This window comes from Lissotriton helveticus, chromosome 3_1 (assembly GCF_964261635.1).
Source record: "Lissotriton helveticus chromosome 3_1, aLisHel1.1, whole genome shotgun sequence".
NCBI classification, from domain to species: Eukaryota; Metazoa; Chordata; class Amphibia; order Caudata; family Salamandridae; genus Lissotriton; species Lissotriton helveticus.
In genome coordinates, this window is record NC_136061.1 from 1,587,366,303 (window position 1) to 1,587,389,399 (window position 23,097).

The following is a 23,097-nucleotide window of genomic DNA, read 5'->3' on the forward strand; positions in this document are numbered from 1 at the left end:
ATTACATAGAGATAAGGACTGCATTCATTTGATTCTGTAGGGTCTAAATCTGTGGTTTATAACTTTTTGACTTCAGTGGACCCCCACTGAATCATTTCTGCCGTCAAGGACTAAGCAATTTTTATGTTTTGAACTTCGAAACACTACACAAGGCTACAAAAACATGTATACACCATAACAAATGCTCACATAGCTAAACATTTTGTTTAATTCAAAATCCAATATAGAAAAGCAGTTCACATTTCTCATTTTTGCTCCTTGATATGTATATATATATATATATATATATATATATATATATATATATATATATATATATATATATATACTTTATTCATTGTAATACTATTTAAGCTCGTAAAACAGTTGGCGACCTCCTGAGAAGGTTTTGCGGACCCCCAGGGGTCCTCGGACGACAAGTTAAGAACCAATAGTCCAAGTTATTATTTCTACCTTCTTCGGTCACCACAGGGGAATTTAAGTGTATGGCTTTGTATGTTAAATAAAGCGTTTTATAAGTGGGTCAAGATTTAAATGTTTACCACTTCAGGACGTTTAGAAGTGGAGCCATTCTACTGAATTCCCTTGTGTGGATGTTCATTCTGGCTACGCAGGGAAAGATAATTTTGAAAAGGTTAAGGCAGAACTTGTCCAGTTATCAGAGTGTTGCTGTATTTTATACAAGACCTTACTAATGCCCCTAAAGTCTGGACACCGGCTTTGAAGTCGTGTTTGGGAATGAAGGCTCTGATGTTATAAAGTAGATCCAGTGAAAAATGCGCCGATTTCTTTGATATGAAGTCTAGATTTGAGGAGATCTACTCATTCCAGAGTCAAAGGATTTGGCTGGTTGATGTTTAGTGCCTTTAGTTTAGCTGTCCAATCAGGAGTGAGGCTGTTGAGCTGCTATGCAATAGTAGGACAGGAATTCAGTCTTTTGAGGGCTACATTTAAGATTTATAAAGGACTTCCATGAGTATACTTCAGATTGTCATTGGGCCAGAGTTTCAATATTACCTATGCTATCAGTCCTAAAAACACATCTGTGGTTTCTCAGGTAATGATCGAAGTATATGACTTCTTTTGAGAGTATCTTGATCATAGTCAATATACAGGTTGAATAACGGAGCTAAGATACATTTTTGTGTGACTCCAAAAGGAATTGGAGCGGATACAGAATTCGCTTTTTTAATACCTTATGTTTTTTTAGGCAGGTATGGTTTGAACCTAATGCGCCCATCCTAACACATCATTCTTTTTAGTAGAATATCGTGGTCAGTGGTATCGAAAGCTTAATAGGTCGAGAAGTAGCAGCCGCCTGCTGTGTTTTGTTCTCATTTAACAGTGTGGAGTCATCTGTGATCTTAAGTATGGAGGCTTTTGTGCTGTATCGGATTTAAACACAGACTTGTGTCGGTCCAGTAACAGGCTTTACGGTGTTTGTTTAGCCAGTTCCATGAATTTAGCCAGAAAGGGAGAGCCCGAAACACGTGGTCCAGAATGAGGCAGAGGTTAAAGTAGTGGTTGCTGGTGAGGATTTCTGTTTTCACAACTCTGAGCTAGAACAATATTTTTAGACAAGTCTTGGATACGATTGGTGAGTTGGTAAGTTGGGATTTTGTTTTTCTTTTTTCTAAACTTCAAATGACTTTGCTTAAGTTGCAAGTTATTGTTCTCATTTGTCATTCTAACTTCTGTAGTTTATATCGGAGTGAAGCTACATAATGGGAGGGGGTGTTCGGGTGTGCGGAGAAAAGGGCCGCATAACAGGGAATGGTTGTTCCCCAAAGAGGCGTTTCTTCCTTTCTGTGCCTTTAAAACATTTGGCAGTAAAATTGCTTTAGTGTTAGAACAATGTAAGTTGTGATTGGTGGAGAATTCCTTATTGGTCCATGTGCGATCCCTTGTAGCATGTGCTCAGAGGTGACATACAGAGATAAACCAGTCTTTCTGTTTTTAGGTCATTAAAACAACGGAGATGTTTGAAAAAGCTTTGAAGGACATGAGGTTCCTGAAAGGGGATTCCACCAACCTGCTGAAGTATGCCCAGAACGTCAATGTCCTCTTTGCTAGCAAGAAATGTCAAGATGTCATTGTAGCGGCCAGAAACTTGATGACATCTGAAATACACACCACTGTAAAGGTAGCTACACGGATTTCGATTTTCAGCTGTTGATGTTTGCTGACTAAATACATTCTTGACAATGTAGAAGTACCTGGAACATTCGTGCATGGCTAGACTGGCAAGTGAGATCCCAAGATATTCCCAGAGGCGGACAGTGCGATGTGTGCTACAAACCAACAAGCCCATATCCTGTGTGCTCTGCCACTACCTTGTGTGGTTACTTCAAATATTCTTCCGGATAGGGTTGTGGCCCACCTGCTGGAGCAGTCAACCTCAAAGCTGGGGAACAGGGTTCGAGTCTGGCGGGAGGATCAACATCCTGTGAATGTGATAGAGACTACTAGCCTCAGATTCCTGCACATAGAATTATCCCCAGGCGTGAGACTGGATCTGGAAAACTTATGCCACCGCATCCCTGTGAGCCGGGGGCGGGGCGACACCAAGCGACTCCGCCCAGGCGTCGTCTGTGTACATGATGTCAGCGAGGTCACGTGATGTCAGCGAGGTCACGTAAGACCCACCCCGGCGCTCCTACATCAGTTTTTTTTCCTTTTCCGCGTGTACCGCGGATCCGGTCCTTGCTACGGGTCTGTTCAGGGCCCCTTTTTCCTTCCATTTCTTTTTGGTGGAATAGTGTACGAATGCCTTCGGGCTTCAAAACTTGCACTTTTTGTGGGCGTCTCATTTCGGCAACGGACCCGCACCTCATTTGTATGTGGTCTTTGGAGAAGGGTCACAACACAACTGATTGTGTGGTGTGCCAACAGTTGAAGCCGAAGTCGCGGCGGGAGCGCCGGAAGAAACTTCTCTCGGCGTGTCTCTCCAAGTCAACGTACTCCCCTCGGTCTGCTTCGGCAGACGGCATCAGATACGGCTGTAGTCGTTGTCCTCGCCCTTCTCCGATGTCACGTGAGTGTCGCACCCCAGTGGGTAAGTGTTGCAGTTTGTCCCCGGGGCTGGTTTCCGGCCTGCCAGGGGCGTGGACTCTCTGCGGGTGATGCGGACCCACGTGTCGTCCTATCCACCGTTTCCTGGTGTTGGGGTGTCGAGAGTTCAAATGGAAACATACGCGGCGGCTTTGCAGGCCTCTCTGGTGTCTCCTCCTACTTCCCCTCCTGGGGCTTCAGCGGATCCCTCGCCCTGCACAGGGCCCTCTAGGGCGCCGCTGGTGGCTCCGGCGCCGACTGGTTCGGATCCAGGCTTGGAGTATGTGGTGCTGGTGGGGTGCTGCTCCTCCGGGGTACCTCTTTCAGGCCACGGCGTCTCTGCCTCACCACAAACTCCTGCGGGAGTCCCTGTGGTGTCGCGGGAGGTCACCGGGGCTCGGGTCACATCCCCTAGCACCTCTCTGTCCTTTGACAAGGTGGTCCTGTCTAAGGCCGAGTTGATGCCGCTACGGCACCTTCAATCTCTGTCCTCCCCTCCCTTCCCTTCCTGTTGCTGCTGAGGGTCCTGGTCCCTCTGCTTACCTCCCAATAGGGGTCATCTGGCTAGGCTTTGCCCTTATTCCTTGGGGTGTGGTTGCTCTCTATGCTGGGGTGGCTTGGAGGTTTGTGTTTCTGTCTGTCTTGGGACTGGCTCGCCTTCCTTATTTCTGGATGGGGGTGGTGGGCCTGTTATGTGTATCATGGCTTTTTACGCATTTTCCTTGTTTCAGGGGAAAGGCTGTCTATATGATGGCAGGGTGGCTGCTCAGGGCTCTGCGCTGTTCTTTCTTCTGCCCCTGCCTTTGGACACTGCAGTGTTTCACTGTTCCTTATGGTGTCGTTTGTCTCTCCATTTTCTACTCTTTCGCACACTGTTCCCATGCTCCCACAGTTTTTTGTATGGTGGCTCCACGTTGTGGTTCGAAAAAGTTCTACGAAGAAAACTAACGTAGGCGCGCCGGGGTGGGTCTTATGTGACCTCGCTCACATCACGTACGCGGACGACGCCTTGGCAGAGTCGCATTGTCGCCCTGCCCCCGGTGCGCAGGGATGCTGTGGCAAAAGTTTTCCGGATCCAGTCTCATGTCTGGGGATAATTCTACGTGAAGGAATCTGCGGCTAGAATCGTCTCTACCAGATACATCGTTACCGACGGTAAGTAACTCATACTTCTGAGCAAATCACTTGATCTCCATGGATGTGTACTTGTGAAATATATCTGGTGCTCTTGTAAAGCTCTCCGATACCTTCCGTTCGATTTCACATTATATAAATCCCCCAACCCCCCAAAAAAAAGTGCTTCAACCCTGCGCCAAAATCCCTGCTGTGCGTGGCAGTAAATCTTCTCTGCGAGGCCAGAAGCCCGTTCATATTCCTGGTTTTGTACATTTGGCTCAGAATTACCCAGCTGCAGGTGCTGCATCGATGCAGCGCCACACTAGTGAGGGAGAGGGAAGGTCGATGCAGGTAATGTGGTGGCAGTGACGCTTCTCTTATGGGGCACTTTGGCTTTCAGGATGGCAATGATGCTACACATGCTTAAGGCCATGTGGAAATGAGCAGGGCAATGTGGAAGCAAGTCGGGCACATGCTACCAATGTGGATGATCTAATGGTAACCGTGCTTTGCATAATAGGGGCAACATGTAGAAAGGTGCGGTAAGTGTAATTTACGTATGGAGGCAAATGCGTTACCGCTGCATAAACAGATTCTCACTGGAAACATTGGTTATAATGGAGCCTTGCATATTGTGGAAGCTAATATGACAGTGGTGTTTTTCATTCTGGGCCATAGGAGAATGGAGCTATATCCTTCGGAAAAGTGGGGGTTCTGCAGGACATTAGTCCACTCCCACACTTACATGGAAATGATGCTGCACATTGTGGCGGAATATGCATACTTTCATAGCTTTGGTGGTCTACACACTGACAGAAGTGTGTAGACTGGCATGGCAGTTAACTGGACAGTACTGCGGACAACGTGTACTCTGCCATTTCATTAAGCGATTCGGTCACTGGATAAGGGCTTTGTAGACAATGGCTTCATAGCTGTATCTGATGGGTAATCACTGAGGTCTGATCCTGTGACATCCATAACCAGAGCTTGGTAGCTATCACACTTGCCACAGGGCCTTATTTCTACATCTGTGATCAGAGGATCCAACAATATTTAGTGGGATAATAAAAACACTGCAGTTGGCCCCACACTGGCATATTTGAGCAGCTCATATATGAACAAAAATACTGTAGCGTACAGTGCCAATATCATGCCATATAAATTCACTAGTTCGCATGGTATTTTATTTTCAGCCTCATAAATGTTCATATGCTTTCAACTGCTAGATTTACCGTGATGAGAACTCTGTAACAATATTTGAAAGTGGTATAATTTCCCTTGGACATTTTTGTGAATGGCACCCGCTCTAACAGTATTTCTCCTGTTTTGTTCATGGCACACTGTCTCAGACGAAGCCTCTCCTACTGCACAGCTATTTTCCTCCTGTAAATCCACGGTTATATATGATACATGAAATCTTCTTAAATGCTCCTTTGGGAGTATAACGTGTCAGACCATGACGTTTTGGAATATTTCTTTAGAAGGAATGGCCTATAAATCATTGACTTCTTTTCCATAGTATTTGAAAAGTTGTCCTGCAATGTGCACCGTTTGGTCCTATTTTGATTTAATAATTCTCATGAGTTGGAAGGTGGAACTAACCCAAATTAGTTGCTTGCTTGCTTTTGTTTGGTGCAGTATGGGCTGGTTTAGGAAACTCGTTCAAACTGCTCTATATCCCTCTTTTGGCTCTCCGTTTCTTCTTTGCATGTTGAATATTCTTTACTTTAAAAAGTCACTTTGAAAAATGTTAAATGCTAATCATGCTTGCTGAGCTTTTCAGCTTTGGCTTTCTTGTTCTAAAGGGTGACTACAACAAATGTATTGCATGTTGATTGGTTTAGTAAGTGGTCTGCACTATATGGCATCTTCATGGGATGGAACACTGCAGAAGGCATGTGATAACGGAGAGTAATGTTAGTTTTTTATCATTCAGTGTCCTTTATTATACTTTGTCCTGCAGATTCACACTTCTCCTAATCCAAGGGTATGTATTTCCCTGAAATGAGGAGGAGGCATTTTCAACACTTAATGGTGTCGATACTTTGAAAGGGTGCCGTTTGAAATGATTGAGCAGAGAGTTCCTGCAAGTAGAATCATTAGGTCAATCTTTTCAGGCATTGTATGAAAGACCACTGCTGACCATGACTCATTATGCACCCAGCTACCTAGCTGTACTCTTCCATGGCTTGTTGCTTTCTTGAGTTTGAATGGGAAGGCTCTTCCTCCTTGGATTTGTATGATTTACTCTTTACAGTTTTTGAATGTTTTTGTTGGGTTAGCGGTCTAAATTTTCCTGTTTTGTGTTCGTTGCTTCTGTGTTTAGATCGCCCCGGAGTCGAAGGTTAGCGTACAGAAATTGCCCAACCCTGGATCTGGCGACCGACGCAAGACGCAGCAAGTGTCCAGAGCCATCCAGGAGTCTGTGAATTTGGAGACTCAAAACAAACTGGGGCAGCATACTTTCTCCTTGCCGGCGTGCCGAATTAGTGAATCAGTGCAGAAGTTGGTTAATTTGGCATATTCAACAATGACCGAGGCTACGTCTAGTGGCAATCAGTGGTGAGACTTGGAAGGGGAGGTGACAGTCTACTTTGAATGTTGGTGTTCAGAAAGGAGCTCTTGCTGAAATCTGTGAACTTTTAAGTCCCAGTGGCAGAGAGTGTTACTGCGGCCCAATCAGACGTTTGTAAGGCAAAGCACTCCAACAATATCAACCGTTGGCTATTCCGATCATTGTTGACTGTTGTTTTGGAGTTAGTCACATGTATATTCCAGTTAGCTCACTACTGCCTGCTTTTTTGCAATACATGCAAGAAAACTGAAATTCCCGCATATGCCAGGGATAAATAAAATGAGTGCAGATTAGTCTTTAAACTGTCTTTTGCTGAATGTATGAATGGGTTCTTATAAATGTTCACCGTACGATCGCATGTTGGCCATCGAATGAGGGGTTTAAGAAGCCCAGGTGGGTATTCAATGCTTTCCTGAATGAAGAACGACACGTAGGGTGATTTTTCCACAGCCTTGTACCAAGCTGTGAGTGAGACCTGCCTCCTATTATAGAATTCCTAATTCGTATAATTTTTAATAATATATGGGTATTAGATCGTAACTGCTTTGCCTGTTTGTAATGATTAAAGTGAAGGGCCAAAGATTTTTTCAGCTGGTAATACACTTTGAAACGAGGCATAGGGTTTTAGAAATCATTCCTTGTTCAACAGGCAGCCAGTGCAATGTTCTCTGGGCTTTTGAGACATGGTCAATCAAAGGAATCAAACGCACATTTAAAAAGGCCAGCTTTTACTATGATACTAGTAACGTGCCCACTGACCTCTGATCGGATCTATTGTGTGAATTGAGTGGTACAGGCCAGGGCTATATGGTGAGCAGCTTTGTTGTACTGCATGATAAAAGCAGACGTTCTGTGGGACGTCGCTGCCCTGCATTAAACGGTGAGAGCAGGGGCAAAGTGGCTTTTGATTTAACATTTGTTGCGAACATTCTTTACTTTGTCCCATTCTTAAATAGTTTTTCTTTTCTTTTACAGTGCCATTCAACTTTTTTACACTGTAAGGCATATCTTTCATTTATTTCATGATGTTGTACCAACGTACCACAAGTAAGTGGATTTTTTTCATTCAAAATCTTTTTTTTTTTTTTACACTTGAGCATTATTGTCTAATCTCAACGTATAGTTTTTCAGCTCAAGTAGGACACTTCAGTTACAATAGTTCATTAGCTGACTAAATGTACTAAGTACATTTTCAATACAACAAGAACAGTCACAGTGATTATTCAAACACTCCTGGCTCCACAGTTCTTGTGTCTGATTCATCACTGGACCTGTGCTAGGATAACAGTGGGGCCTTGCCATCACCCATAAACCATGCCTGCACTTTAAACCGCCGGCCATCCCATACCTGCATAAATAAGTAGACGCTCACTCCAAATCATGTGCATCGATGCTCCTCAATAAGATCACAGTTCTACAACTCGGACTGTTTCTTCTGTTTTTTTCTTGGTAACAGTCAACCGCATTATACATATGGGCTTGTACGTGTTAAGATGTTAGTGAAAGTGTAGGTTCTTAAAAAAAAAAAAATTCTGTTAAAATGAATGTCACTTCCAAACTTTTCAGTAGGTAAATCAAAATACTGTTACATCACCTTGGCTTAGTTCTGGCAAGATTTGTATTCTTCCATTCATGGCTCAGCATTGATCTTTGCTTGTCATATTATACATTGTTTTGCTGTTGTGTTTTATCTTTTGAAGCATCTTACCCTTAGTTTTACTGTTTGCATCCAACAGAGAGAACCTTCAAAAATTGCCGCAACTGACGGCCATCCATCATAATAACTGCATGTACATTGCCCACCACTTGTTGACGCTTGGACACCAGTTCCGGTATCACTTGCCATCTCCTCTGTGTGAAGGAGCTGCCACGTTTGTAGACTTAGTTCCTGGATTAAGAAGACTTGGTAAGTTTTTTAAGTTTTCTTTATAGACCTTCACTTCATTGCTGTCACAAACACTTGTTGTCAAGTAGAACTTGTACTCAAAAGAATATTCACTCTGATCCATTGTGTTCTCCTTTTTTTGTCCGCTTCCCTTTGTAATGCTTTTTTGATAGAGGTTCACTGGTTTAATTATTACCATAAGGGTTACTCCAAACTATAGCCTGCAGTGGGTATCAATTTATGCACAGTTATGCCCAACTACTTGTAGATGATCTTAGTTTCAAAATATAATTCATATCCTTTCAAATCCACCCCCTATTGTGTTTTGGAGGGTTATGGACATTTGCTAGGTTAACACACTTTTCGAATACTGAATACAAACTTCAGTAATGATGAGTTCTTTACCAAAAGATGCTATTCTGTTTGAACACTTAATCCATATATTGGTTTACTGTTTATTTACTTGTATATTCTATATGATGTGTTTCACAGTCTTTTGGCAAATAAATATTGGGCAAACTTTTGTTGGGACTTTTGTCCCCAATGCAATGTGAAAACAGCATGAAGAATAAATCCTTTCAAAGTTTGAATCTTCAGTTCAATATTTTGCATATTTATCAATAACTTTGAATATATCATTTTTCCATTTAATTTCCAAAGTTGTTCACAAATCTCCTTTATGTTGGTTAAATACTAAAAAATCTTCTAACCAAAATCTTTTTTTTTTTTTTATCAGAAGGCAATTAATTTGATCATGTTGCCGAAGTAAACCAATAAGTGTATGCTTCTCTGAAATATCTAATTCTTGGAAAAAGTCGATAACTGTACCATATTAATAAATTTGCTTCTATGAAAGTCCTCTCATTTTCTTGTGTTAAAAGTGTTCTGTATCCTATCGCCATTGGAGTACTGCTTTATTCACCAGAGTTTGACTTCTAGAAATATTCAAATGAAAAACCCTACTAATAGCACTCTCCATGTACACAGATGACATTCATAATTGGGACTGTGTGGACGAAAATACTAGAAAAGACATTCTTGAATTTAAAAAAAAAGCCTGATTACAGAATGCTTTAAAAAAAAATATTTATATATATATATATTTATATATATTTTTCAAGGTATTTCCAATCTTAAACAAAAACAATTCTATATAGATAGCAGCAGTGACGTCACTGTTTGAAACCGTTTTATAACTTTTTTGCTTTTTGTTTTAGTCAAGCTTGGTTAATTAGATAGTGATTACACAACAAGTCTAGGTGACAAAAAGGTGACAAATTATTTGCTAGAACAAGAACAAAAACCCTGCCGTCTTAATAAGACATGGTCCCGCTAAAGGATCCTATTTATTTTCAAACAGCAACACTAGGTATGGCCAAAGTCACGCGAAGCATTTATCTTCTGACTACATCAATATTTAACATTTTGATCATTTTTATTTTCATAGTTATTATTTTTTTCACAGATTCTTATATAAAAAAGATTTAATACATACTGAAATCCACAAGAAAATTGAAAACATGTGGAGCTAATTATTTGCTGTTATATCTGAGCTTCCATTGAAGACCATTGGTAAAACATCTACCATACTTGGAGTTTCTGAGAGTAAAAATATTGCTTTACAGTCTGGTGACTTGGAGTTTCAAACAAATGAAGCTGTGCAACTGATTCATAAAACAGGGTACTTGAAGGATTTATTATCAAAAGCATTAAAAAAGTTAAAAATACCTCCGAAGGTGCTTGGCTGAAACAGAAAGCACCTGTAAAAAAGATTAAGTTGGTGTTTACATCAAAATGTTTGATGTGGAGCTATTGGGTAAGAAACTTTCTTGCATGCAAGTGTAAACTAATAACATTTTTCAAAGAGATTTTTAAATCAGATCATAGTTTTGCATGCAGAAGAAGGGAAAACACAAATTATTCATTGGTCAAAGGTGAAAGAATACAACATAAGTAGAAACAAAAGCAATAGACAGCAGAAGCAAATTCACATTTCCGTATTTGAGCTGTGCACACTATTGTAATGGGTTAAAGGGTAACATATTCTGTTGGCCACATATTGCAGAGAAATTATTTATTGAGTAATGAATGACATAGGGTATTGAATCTGTAATTATTGTCCATACAGACTCTGGTCCATAGGAAACAAAGACAAGAAAAGATAACTCTGATGGACAAAACATACAATTCATAGCTGGCGAAGAAATGACTCTTCAACAATAGCAGTACATTTTATGAAAAACTATCCTAACGTTATTCAGGCTTAATTTCAACTAATAAAAAGCAACATAAAATAATAGAAAGGCAACATCTTTGCACAACTGCAGAGTTTTTGAATAAAGAGACTTACTGTCAGGATAAGGAAGAGAGGACATCCTAAAATCCTTCAAAGACCACTTGAAAGATAGTTGGGAAATTGGGAGTCAGGAAGGAAGGTAAGACTAGACATCCAAAGAACATTGGCACATGGGAAAAGGAGAGGGGCTTAAGGGTGTCTGTAAGTGGGGGTAAACCAGCTTGTAGAACCATTAACCTCGGTGCACACTTGCTTTTGGGTTAGAACCACCAGTTCTGAGACTTGTTAGGCAGTGAATACTTAAGACCTAAGTTAGTGTGCAAAAGATGCCTCACAATTTGTTGAGCAGTTGTATGGCTTCATGTTTCAATATTGTATTGCCATATTCGATCCTTGCACTTTTGTTGCCTTGTCCCTATCTGGCTCCCTAATTTGGTCAAGCTAGGCAAGACCTCTACCTTTTTATCTTGTTACTACCTGCTTTGATATTCTGGATTCAGTGGCATCAAAGTGCTTTCACGTGTATCCTGGTCTGGTCTTATCATAGCTTCTCCCCACGCAGAGTTCACTAACCGATATTAAGAATAACAATAATGAAATTTCTACAGTGCACACCTACCTCAAGAGAGGTGTCCCAGTACTCTATACCGAATCCCACCCGTCAGTACAGTTCTGAAGCCCCCTACATCCTGAACTGAAAACCCATGTTTTACGTTTTTTTTTTAACATTTCCACTGACTGGGCCTGCCGATCTGATTAGGGTAGAGAATTCCACATCTTAGGTGCTAGGAAGCTGAGTGACTGTCCGCCAACGTGTGCTTTCCTTACTCTGGGCACTATTGCCAAGAGGTTCCTTGCTGATCTAAGATTCCTCTGGGGTACGTAAGGTCTCACCAGCGGTTGCAGATACTGTGGCCCTTTATTGTTCATGGCTTTGTAACAGAAACATAAGGCTTTAAAGGCTGCTCTTTGTCTCACATGGAGCCAGTGAAGCTTCCTAAGCTCTTCTTTCATAGGCGGATTCGAAATGAGACTAGCTGCTGCATTGCTGCACTCTTTGCAGTCTGTTGAGTCTACTTTGTGTCATTCCAAGGTATAACACATTACAGTAGTCCAGCATTGACACTATCATGGCCTGAACCACTGTCTTCCTTGATTCTGCTAGTAAGGAAGTACATTATGTCTCTCAGCATTTTCAGAAGTCCAAAACACTTTCCCGCCACTGCAGAGATTTGGCTGTCAAAGAATAATTTATCATCCCAGATTCTGAGATTCTTGACCTTCGGTTTGGTTTCTGGGACAGGAGCCAGCTCCATTGGCCACCAGGCCAATGACCAAATAGTCGCCTGGTTACCCAAATTCAAAACCTCTGTTTTTCCTGCATTGAGCTTCAGACAAATTAGGTCCATCCACTTTGCAACTTCTGCTAGGCAGAGACTGAGAGACACAGCCATCTGAGTAGCATTGTTTGACAGTGATAATAAGCTGAGTGTCATCAGCATATGACACAATCGAGAACCCATTGTTCTGTTACCTCTTCTAGCAGGTGCACACAAACGTTAAACAGAGTTGGCAATTCAACAGGAGCACCCTTGACTGATGGGGCTTCTGTGCCACGTGAAAGGTGCGTCAGTTACAGAAAGGACTCAACCCATCGCAGGGTTATGTGTCCTATCCAAAAATGTCAGAGTAACCCTATAAAAATTATCTGACCCACAGTATCAAACACGGTGCTAAGATCCAACATCATTAGGGCTGCCGAATTGCCAGCAGCCAAAATTTGTCGCACAGACTGTTGCCAGCAATAGGGCCGACTCAGTACTGTATGTGGGACGGAACCCAGATTGAGTTTTATGAGTCATGTTGTGGCACTCCATAAAAGCAGAGATCTCTTTATTGATGGCTTTCTCTGTAATTTTGAAGATAAGTGGAATGAGAAAAACTGAATTATAATTTTCCGGCTTGCTTGAGTCCGGCAGTGGCTGTTTTAAAAGGAAAACCACCACTGCATGCTTTCACCTCCTGGGTACCTGGCCACAATTTAAGGAGTTGTTGATCAATTTGCTTGGAACTGGGTGAATCACCTCCAAGCCTCGTACCAAGATAAATGGAGAAGCAGGAGCTAGAAGCAAGCCTGATTTTACTGACTCGTATATATACGGTAGTTAACTCTTCTGCATCAATAGGTCTGAAACTATTTGACCTAGAAGTGTCCACTGACCTTTCAAACCAAATGTTCAAGCAGAGAGTGTCTCTAGCGTTAACCGGAAACAAGTCCGGAATATTGGCTGCTTTAACCAGAACAAAATGCGCCAACAAGTTGCAGCCTTCATCTGTTGGAGTGGTAGTTGCTGAGACAGTGCAAAGTGAAGAAAGAGACTTCACCACACTGAAGAGCTCATAGGGGGAATTTTTTAGCCTGTTGGATTTTGAGTGGAAAATTCAGTTAACCTTTTTCCTACCCCCATGATAGTGTTTTTTTATTGCTGCCTTCTAGCCACTTTTATGAACAGGATCATACTCTCTGCTCCAAAGGCGCTCCAACCATTAACAGTTTTTTCTGTAACGCTCGTCGCTGTTTTAAACCACTCATCCGAGGGTTTTGTTCTGTCACAGGCTCACCTTCCACATGGAGCAATCTGATTCAAAGCTTCATTGATCCAGTTTTCTACTCGAGAATCCGCTGTCTCGATACAGTTACCCAGACTTGGCTGGTAAGTTGACAAAGCACCGCAGAATGCAGAGATATTTTATCCCAGCGCCCGGTTCACGCTACTGAGGCCGCCTGAACCACTTTGGGCAGTTAACTCCTCCCAAAGTGGGAATGGAATGTTTCTCGTATGGAAACATTCCATTCTGAGTTCTGCATCATTTGTATCAAAGTGCCCTAGTGCCATGGCTTTAAGTGGGTCTTGCCGGTACTGAGCAACGGTTTTCTGAAAAGTAGGTGCCGAAACTGGTCCCTTTCGGACTCTCTTTTATTGACCTCACCCTCCCAGTGTAAAAAAAAAAAAATCTTAATTTCACAGCAGTACTTCCCTTCACTACCTTTCATGTATCTTTAACACCTTCGCTGCGGCAGCTATTCCGCCGCAGCGCTAACGGTCACGGGGGGCGTGCGGCTCACCTGCGCTGGTGACAGAACCATTCAGTCACGGCTCGCGGGTGAGCTGTGCGTGTGACGGAACGGTTCCGTCACGGCCCCGCCCGCTTAATGAAACGCACCGCGCAGGCGCGGCGGCCGGCCGTTCCGTCATGAGCACAGCTCACCCGAGGGGCATGACGTCGACAGCGTCGAAGGTGTTAAAGAGACTCGTTACCGTTCTTTCACAGTCTCATCATTTTGGAACTGAAGCATTTTAACTAGTTTATACAAATATGCCATGTTTTGTTGCTTATTTATCACATGCAACTAACAACCATTGCCAAAGCCAATAGTGCTGGATTGCTGTAGGTGTAATGTAGCTTGTTATATTTATTATATATCTAGGTGCAAAGCCAGAAAGAAGCATCAAAATATCAGTCAGGCGGCACATAATGCTATTCAGAGAGTTCTTAGTGTTTTAAGCCACGCCCTTAATTATATCGTCCACACCCCTTTTAGAGCGCCCCTCCCCAGTGCGTGAAATGGAAAAATAGAAGTGCAGGTACTCTGTACCAGAGTACCTGCTTGTTGCTGAGAAGTGCCGGTACTCTCCAATTAAAAGTATAGCATTTCACTTGAGAAGTGCCGGTACTCTCCCTCCCAAAATAAAAAAGTGCCGGTACTCCGTACCGGACAGTCCCGGCCCATTTAAAGCACTGCCCCTCCCCCAGTTTTTTCATCCCAATGAAAGCCCTTCTAGTGCCTTGTTATTCACATATTTGAATGTAAGCCACAAGCCTCATCACCCGGGTTGTCCCTGCAACCTACTACCTGAAGTGCTGAAGTAGCAAATACCACCTCTCTCTCTTTCCTCTCTCATCACCCCCTTTTCCGCACTGGGTCATCTTGATCTGGGAATCCTCGTACTGTACGTCACAGAGAGAGCGGGAGGAATGGGCTTCTTATCGGAACCACACTCAACTGCAAAGTTTGCTATTTAGTACTCTGCTATGAATGATAATATTTACGATGATTTGCAATGGGTAAAAACTACTGTGGCGATAATAACAATCTACGGTACGGTAATGTGACTAAATGCAACGCTAAACATACATGAAGAACGACTGTGCTCTGTTGATGAGAGGATGCCAACACACTATACATGAATGAAAGAAAAATTGGAGGTTCTTGGTGCATTCATTTGTACTTCAGTTTACTAATAATGTTTTAGAGTTACAACATCTTGTTTGATAACGGGATCAAATTAAATGCCTTCTGACGAGAATGGATGCTCAAAAGGCATTAAGAACATAATTGAATCTGGTTGTATATACTTCCAATATGAATGACATTTTAGGGAGCAAGAATAATGAACAATGTTGACCACTCAAGTATTTAACAGAACATAACAAAGGGGAGTGATTTGAGTAGGGTTGGAATTTCTCAAAAGGCTTTTAACTAGCTCTTATCAACATATTTAGTTGAAAATTGTCTTTCTTAAAAGCACATTTTAAACGTACTTCCAGGTTTACCTGTCTTTCATCTTTGTCTTTATTTTCTCCAAAAGGCACCGAGAGCTTCCTGGCACAAATGCGTTTGCAAAAGGAAGAGCTTCTTGGGCGACTGTCGAGTGCAAAGAATTTTGCCAACATTGATGTTGAAGAAAACGACATTGCTGCAAACAAAGCCCTTCGGCAGGTTAGTATGGTGGAGAGATTTGACTGTTATCACTCATGCAGTACCCTGCCTCTGCAGACTGGGAATATTGGAGTGACAGTGAATTGGGGTTCTGTATAAAAAATCTAATAAACGTAGTCCTAGTTCAGCACTCATGGGTCGATCAAAAGTGACCAACTACCTCAGTTTCTGCATTGCAATATGGTTTAGCCACAAGACCATTCTGTATTCAACTACAGTATTGCTAGGAAACAAATTGTTAAACCAGTCTTTCTTAAAAGCAACAAAGTCACATGCCTTCTAGGTAAGAATCCTTACTTTTATCAACGGTTAAAACATTTCAAATCTGTAAAGACTCATTGGATATGTTGCACATGCAAACCTCTATTTTCAGTAAACCCTGAACACACTCTTTAAGTCTATCAACTGAATGGATTCATAGCCATTTGGTCCCTCTTCCCCTCTGTCTCTCCTCCCTCTTCCATTTTATTCATCTTCATTTACCATTCACTCTGAAGCTAGTTTGCCAGCATATGCACAACAGATGCCAGAAAATCAGTATTAAGAGTACCAGACTGTTGCCATGCCTCACTGCACTTCCAAGTCCAAGGAACATAGCTGTGGTATTCCACTTGGGTCTACAGTATCCCCATTCCGTTTCAAGGTAAATACAAGCCCCCTAACAAACTGTCTTCACTCTGTAGAGGCTAAATTATACATGCATGTCCATAACTCCCAGCTGATCTGTGCACTGGTGAAAAGTAATAGTGTTGCGGGAGGCTTGCAGGACCATATCATTCTAGTCAAATGTTTTATACTGAGCTAGTGGGTGAATGCCAATACATTTTTCACCTCCGAGACCCCGCCATCATTCATAAAGTGAAAGTTGTCCCACATGGACAGCTTTCACTTTGCCTTTGTGAATAGGTTACCACCCGATGTTGGGGGTGTTGGTAACCTGTCAGTAGTTTGCATTGTCAGTGCTGTCACCAAACACTGGTATATATTACAACTTGCAATGCGGAGGAGGAAGCCCTTTTCATGACCTTTCCTCTTTCCAATTCTGAGTGAGTCGTAAAAGGCACTTCGTGAGTCAGAAAATTCTTTCTGACTCACAAAGTACATTTAGTATATTGTGTCTTGTGCGACCGCAAAGCCACCTCATACATCAGGCCAGCATGTTGACTTGCCGTCTGTGTTGAGTTGGAAGTTGAAGTGATCCATGATAGAGGTGGTGCTATTGGTGGTGGCTGTTGAGTGGAGGGATTCTTTGTGTATGAAGGCCATTCCTCCTCCGTGTTTGTTAATGCCATCCCAGTGAATTATCCTGAATCGGTTCGGTGTAGCAGTGGCGATGCCAGTGCTGATGTTGGGTTGAGCGAAGTCACGGTGAGTAAGACGACACCAGGGGTGAGGACGGTGATGATGTCCGAGATCTTGATGGAGTGTTTGTGGAGAGATGGGGTGTTGATCAGCTGGAGTTGTTCCATCTCGATGGAGGTGAGTGGGGACTCGTGAACCGGGGTTTTGAAGTCACAGGAGAAGGGACAGTGCCGGCAGGAGGAGAGTCCTGCTGTGGATCGTTGAGGTGCATGGTTACAGTCGTCATTGTGGTAGTAGGTTGAGGGCCATTTGCTTGGCGTTCCTGTAGCTGGGTGGAGGTCTAGGGGTCCTGGCACTGGGTACATTCCAGGCCCGGACGAGATTGCCTTTGATGTGCCTTTGGTGCGGCCGCCCCCTCCATAAGTCAGTTTCCCGGAAGGGAGAGAGGCACTGGTCAGGGGTCTAGGAGAGGCAGGAAGCGGGTGGAGAACGGCACAGAAGACAGGAAATGCGAACAGGAAGGAAAAGCAGTTTTTTGTAGAAAAAATAGGGTTAAAGTAAAAAATGAGGAAAAACGAGGTTGAATGAGGAGAAAAGAGGTTAAGGAGAAAAATCAGGGTTTAACAGAGAACGATGTTGAAGGAGAAAAAAAGCTAGATTAAAGGAGAAAACCCGAGGTTAAAGGAGGAAGTACAGTTAAGGGAATTAACGAGGTTACAGGAGGAAAAAGGAACAAGCATTTGCAATGCAATAGGTCTCGCATTATAAAAGTTTGAGCTATTGGCATTGCTAATAATAATGCAACACCAATAGCTCAAACATTTAGTAATGTCAGACCTATTTCATTGCAAATGCTTGGTTTGTCTTAAAATGGAAGATGGATTTAATGAATTTGCGAGATTTGTAAAACTGAATTTGTAGCATATGTAGGGTTTATGGAATGTATGCCATTCTTATGTGATAAATGTCTATCTTAAAATCAATAAAGAAATTTAAACACAAATAAACAAAGCACAATCCAAGGCAGCACACAATGTTCTAACTGCAAAGGATTTCCAGGAATATGAGTAATGAGAGACACCACTTTATCCCTCTCTTCTCTAAACAAAAAGGAAGGATTCTTCTGCTATTTCCTCATAGCAAACAATTCAAAGAAATAATATATTCCCTCTCTAGAGTACATCCTTCTTTGAATGCTCCTTTCTCTTCATCTTCTCGGCTCCATGCTACCCGTCATGTCAGTGGTCAGCTTTGCAGTGCACGCCCCCCACCATGCACTGATAAATTAAGTCCAATTGTAGATAACCATTGACAATGCAGAATGTTAGCTCGTGTTCAACTTTGTGCAAATGAATATCTGAATAACTAAGACTGTGTGACTATTTAGAATTGGAAATGTTTCAATGGTGGAAATATGGGACGGTAGATTAAGCATTACTACCGTCTGTGTAGAAGGGGTAGTGGTTCTTCTTGGTTTTCCAGTCACTCCTGTTATCCCCTTTAGGGCACTTTCTCCTAGAGTCTTGCACTCTGTTAGTCACCTATGCCCATCCCCATCCCCATCTACATGTATCTCCTTTCAACTCGTCCACTTACATTTCCACACACAACCCTCCCACGAAACTGTAAACACAGCATTTTCTTTTCCTTTGTCACTGGCCTTATTTGAACAGTTGAGTACCCCCTTCACATATTTTCCTACAGTTACAAAAGGCACACAAGTGACCATTATAGTTTGCTCAGCAGAGAGGGCAATGACTGGATGAGCATATAGGCTGTACGCCTTTATGACTCCTAGAGAGGCACTGCGGGAAACTCACACTTCTCTCTGCCTCAACTTCAAAGCATTAAAGTGTGTCCTTCATAAACACCCATCCCACCCTAATCTCAACTAGACACGACTCACTTCACAGTATGCTCTATACAAGAGTCACACCTTGCATCAAAAAATGCGAGACCTATTGCATTGCAAATGCTTGTTACTAAGAAAGCTGGTCTCCACCAATGCGTCATGGTACTCTCCCTTGCACAAATGACCTGCTCTGCTCTTCACTTCCGGTGTTGAATGTAAAGTCCAGTGTCCTGGCTGGACTCTCTCTTTTGCAGAGCACCAGTGTCCCTAAACCATGGCACACTGTACTTGGCATCAATGTATGAGAATTCTTTCTTAAATCAGTCCCAAATCCAGGGTTTACCCATGCCTAGGGTGCAGTGTGCCCTCAGATCAAAAGATCTACGAACTAAGCACTACATAAACAGTCAATATTTGCAATGTCGTGGTATAAATAACAGGCAAATGGAAGTGTAGAATGGGTATATTAATACCATGGTCTCTGTTGACAACTAAATGGGCTGTTGAAGTGGACACAGCACACGATTTCTGGTTTGTTTGTGGAAATGAAGGTCAGGAAAATGACCAGAAAATACTAAGGTTAGGATCTTTTAAATCACATAAAGAGGAAATGCTCTGGCACAGGTGGAGGTACATTGCACAAGAGCCATTGGTCTAATGCTTGGTGATCTTTTTCTGAGCGAAAGCAGTTCAAATGATTCTCCTGTGTACGAAAAGGGATTCGAAAACAGAGATGTTAACGTATTCTACAGAGCGAAAAGAACGGCACAGGTACCTGAACAGAAACAACTTCCCGGCCCCGTGTTTTGCAATATCACACAAAAGAAGCCCGGTAAAAATTGTCAAATAAATAATTCCACACGCCCGTCCTTAAATGAGCATGGCGCTCTTCATCATTAGTAACTAAAAAGAACTAGCAACAGCCGAAGGAAACGAGTGGTGCGTGTGAGCAGCCCACCTCTCTTTCCTTCTTTCATTTAGTTGCTTCCCTGTGAAATGGATTGAAAAAAGAAGGCGGCTGCGAGTGGTGCACGCGCGTCACTGCGAGCCATGTGGTTTCAATTATCACGCCCGTGTCTGGGCACTACAATTGAAACCACATGATTGGTCGGTGCGCGTAATAGACAACAATAGGCCATGGGCGGAGCAATGCGCCCGCCTTTGGCCAATTGCGTGCAGTCTTTCATAAAAAGACTCACGCAAAGGCCAATAGCCTGGCCCAAAAGGAATCCCACACGCTCATGCCTATGTCCATTTCCAAACCCCCTACAAAAAGTCTCGGGCTGCGCGACAGTGCTGCGCACTGCCCCGCTAGACGCGAGACATAAAAACAGAGTTGAGTGAGGACATAAGAGCGGTTAAAACGAGATGAGGAGGCAAAACATAGGTGTGACAGACAGTGCAGTACGGTGGATCAGCTGATCGGGCTGTTCGATCAGCTGGTGGTCAAGCTCAGTGTTCGAGCTGGCAGCAGCAGTGGGGGCTGGCCCAGGGACTTGCTCAATGGGATGACATTGCGGCCTCTATTAAGTAGGTTCCTGGGAGGGGCACTGGGTAGGGTCAGTGGGAGGCGGGAAGCAGGTGGAGAGCTTCGCAGAAGGCAGGAAATGCCAATAAGGGGAAGAAAGCAGTTTTAGACAGAAAAAACGGGGTTCAGGGAGAAAATTAAGAAAAACAAGGTTGAAAGAGGAGAAATGAGCTTAAAGAAAAAAATGAGGTATAATCCGGGTTTAACTAAAGGAATAACCAGATTGAAGGAGAAAAAAAGCGAAGTTAAAGGAGGAAGCGCAGTTAATGTAAGAAACAAGGCTACAGGAGGAAAAAAGAAAAAACAGGGTTAAATGAGGATAAAAGTGAGGTTGAGATGAGAAGGCAAACCAATGGTGTCACAGACAGTGTGGTAGGGTGGATCAGCTGATCAAGGCTGTTCGATCTGCTGGTATCCGATCACCGTGTTTGAGCTGACAGCAGCAGTGGGGCTGGCCCACGGGCCTGCTCTTGTAGTGGACGTGAGAATTGCAGGTACTTAGCTGATAAAAAAAAAAGAACATGACTGCACACAGCCCATGCACACCTATTCATAAAATGGTTTTGTGGGATATTTCATATTGCCACAGCACACTCGTGTCAGTCCTTTTCCACTGACTGGTTACAGCTATAAATTGTAGGTGCGGCCCCCAAGATAAGGGCTTACAAATACCTTGTACATTTTGCCTTGTTTAGCACATCTGGCTTTGGATCCCTCGTCCCGAATGGGATTTCTTATTTCAGGACTTTAAATATTCGCAAGGGTTAGTAAAATGCCCAAACAGTACATGCAAGGCGAGAGTGACACAACTTCATATGCAAGAATTTTGCTCAGGATCGGACTGCCTATGTCGCCTTTCTCTATGCCGGCCACAGTTTGTCATTTATACATGAGGATACTTGATCTACTGAAAAACTGCAACAACTTGGTGCAATCAGTACTCCAAGTACTGCATCCATGAAAGGCTGCATGACTGACCGAAACATGTTGACTGTTCTTTTCAAAACCTATCGACTTTTAAAATTCTTTTGGAATGTGACTTCTCAGCCTACTCTTGTAGTTAATTCCAAATAATGATTTGCGCACCCATCAACAAAACATCCATTGTGATCATTAATGGGAAGCACTGCCTTTTATGGAGAGGTAAGCAAAGTTTTCTTCCCAAATTCCAATTAATTTTCATAAATACTACAAATAGTCATAGTTTACAGTTTTCAGCATGTAAGCATTCACTTTAAACTCAGGACTTTCCTACCTTTTAAGTTGTTCAGAGGCCACCATCCACCCAGTTTCAGCATTGCAAGTATAACCGTGTTAACGTTGACTCATGGCAGGCCTACATACCCATTTCAGTATTTGCGAGGGAATAGTGACCGTTTGCGGGGAAAGCTATGCACATGCTTACACATAGGTATTGTGGCAAACTCCACAAACTACAAGTAGGCCAACAATGCGAAACTAACTAATATTTAACACTCCTCTAATTTTCAACGCATGTCAATGACATAAATGCTGTTGAAAATAGTTTGTTTTCTTCTATGACTGAGTTTTGCTAAACAGTTGTCTTTGCTCTTGTATGACTCTGCCCAGTAGCTTTAGAACGGGGCATCCAGTGAATGTCCAAAAGGTCAAGATCCAATAAGGAATATTTATTCCATGTTTATTTACATATGAATAATTGAAATGGAACATATTTACAAAGACAGTGGTTGTCCTGATTACTGGTACTAGACCAGTCCCTCAAAGAGCCGTATCACCCAGTTATGCGCGTCACCCAGTTGTGCACCTGTTCAGAGTTTTGCTTTAAAACATGTAGAAGCAAGAGTTCCCTGCAGGACATGCGCTGACAAATACAGGTAAGTGACATGGACTTACATTGGATAACACGTTTTCAGGAGTGTACGAAAGCATTACATACATTCAGCTTAATGACCAGTAGCAGTTGTTATAATTTTCAGATAATACACCATTTGAAGCGGCTGGGAAGTGTGTGGCAAGACGTCCTTCCTGTTCACATTTACTGCAAGGCAATGGGCACCTTACTGAACTCCGTCATTACCGAGATGATCAGCAAAATCACTGCCTTGGAGGTATGTTACTTTTGTGGATGCATTTGTGTTTGGTTTGTCATGGTTTCACTTTAGATAGTTGCGTTTAGCTTTCCTCGTGCCTTTAAAAATATATATATTTTTTAACTCTTACTGCTCCATCTCTTCTACCTTGTATAGGAAGTCCGCGCTAAGCTTTACTACTGGCCGCATTAGCTGCCTGTACCATCAAGGATGGTGTGAAACTCCACCTATGACTGACTGCTACCACTTTGTCCGCTGATGGACAGGTGCGCAACCAAAGAGCTTAGGGTGCAGGTGCCTGAAGCTGTGGTGTAAGTGAATGGAACTAGGGTAGTAGTGACTGGAGCTAGGGATGAAAGTGACTTGGAGTTAGGCACCAAAGTGACTCAACCGAGGTATGTAACTGACTTGATCAAGGCATATAAGAGCCTCGACCTAGGAGTGTGACTCAAACGAGGCCTATAATTGACTCAGTCTAGGGGTTGTGTGGGTTTTACACCTGGAAGCGTAAGTTACTCAAGTTTGCGATGTATGGTGTGTGAGTGACTCAAGCTAGTGATGTAAATGACTCCAGCTGGCAAAATAAGTGAATGAAGCTAGTGCTGTAAGCAGATTCGGCTGCTGTGGTTAGTAACAG

At 42.7% G+C, this 23,097-nt stretch overlaps 1 protein-coding gene across 3 annotated transcripts in view; it reads left to right on the forward strand.

Annotated features, from left to right (window-relative positions):
- Window positions 1-23,097, forward strand: part of ZW10 (zw10 kinetochore protein) — a 172,578-nt gene that overhangs the window by 119,807 nt on the left and 29,674 nt on the right. For all 3 annotated transcript variants that reach the window (XM_078682353.1, XM_078682352.1, XM_078682354.1), the window contains 6 exons: window positions 1,961-2,143; window positions 6,494-6,729; window positions 7,718-7,789; window positions 8,479-8,648; window positions 15,576-15,706; window positions 22,347-22,478. In XM_078682353.1, the coding sequence (XP_078538479.1) occupies window positions 1,961-2,143; window positions 6,494-6,729; window positions 7,718-7,789; window positions 8,479-8,648; window positions 15,576-15,706; window positions 22,347-22,478 (924 nt within the window). The remainder of the gene's footprint in view (window positions 1-1,960; window positions 2,144-6,493; window positions 6,730-7,717; window positions 7,790-8,478; window positions 8,649-15,575; window positions 15,707-22,346; window positions 22,479-23,097) is intronic.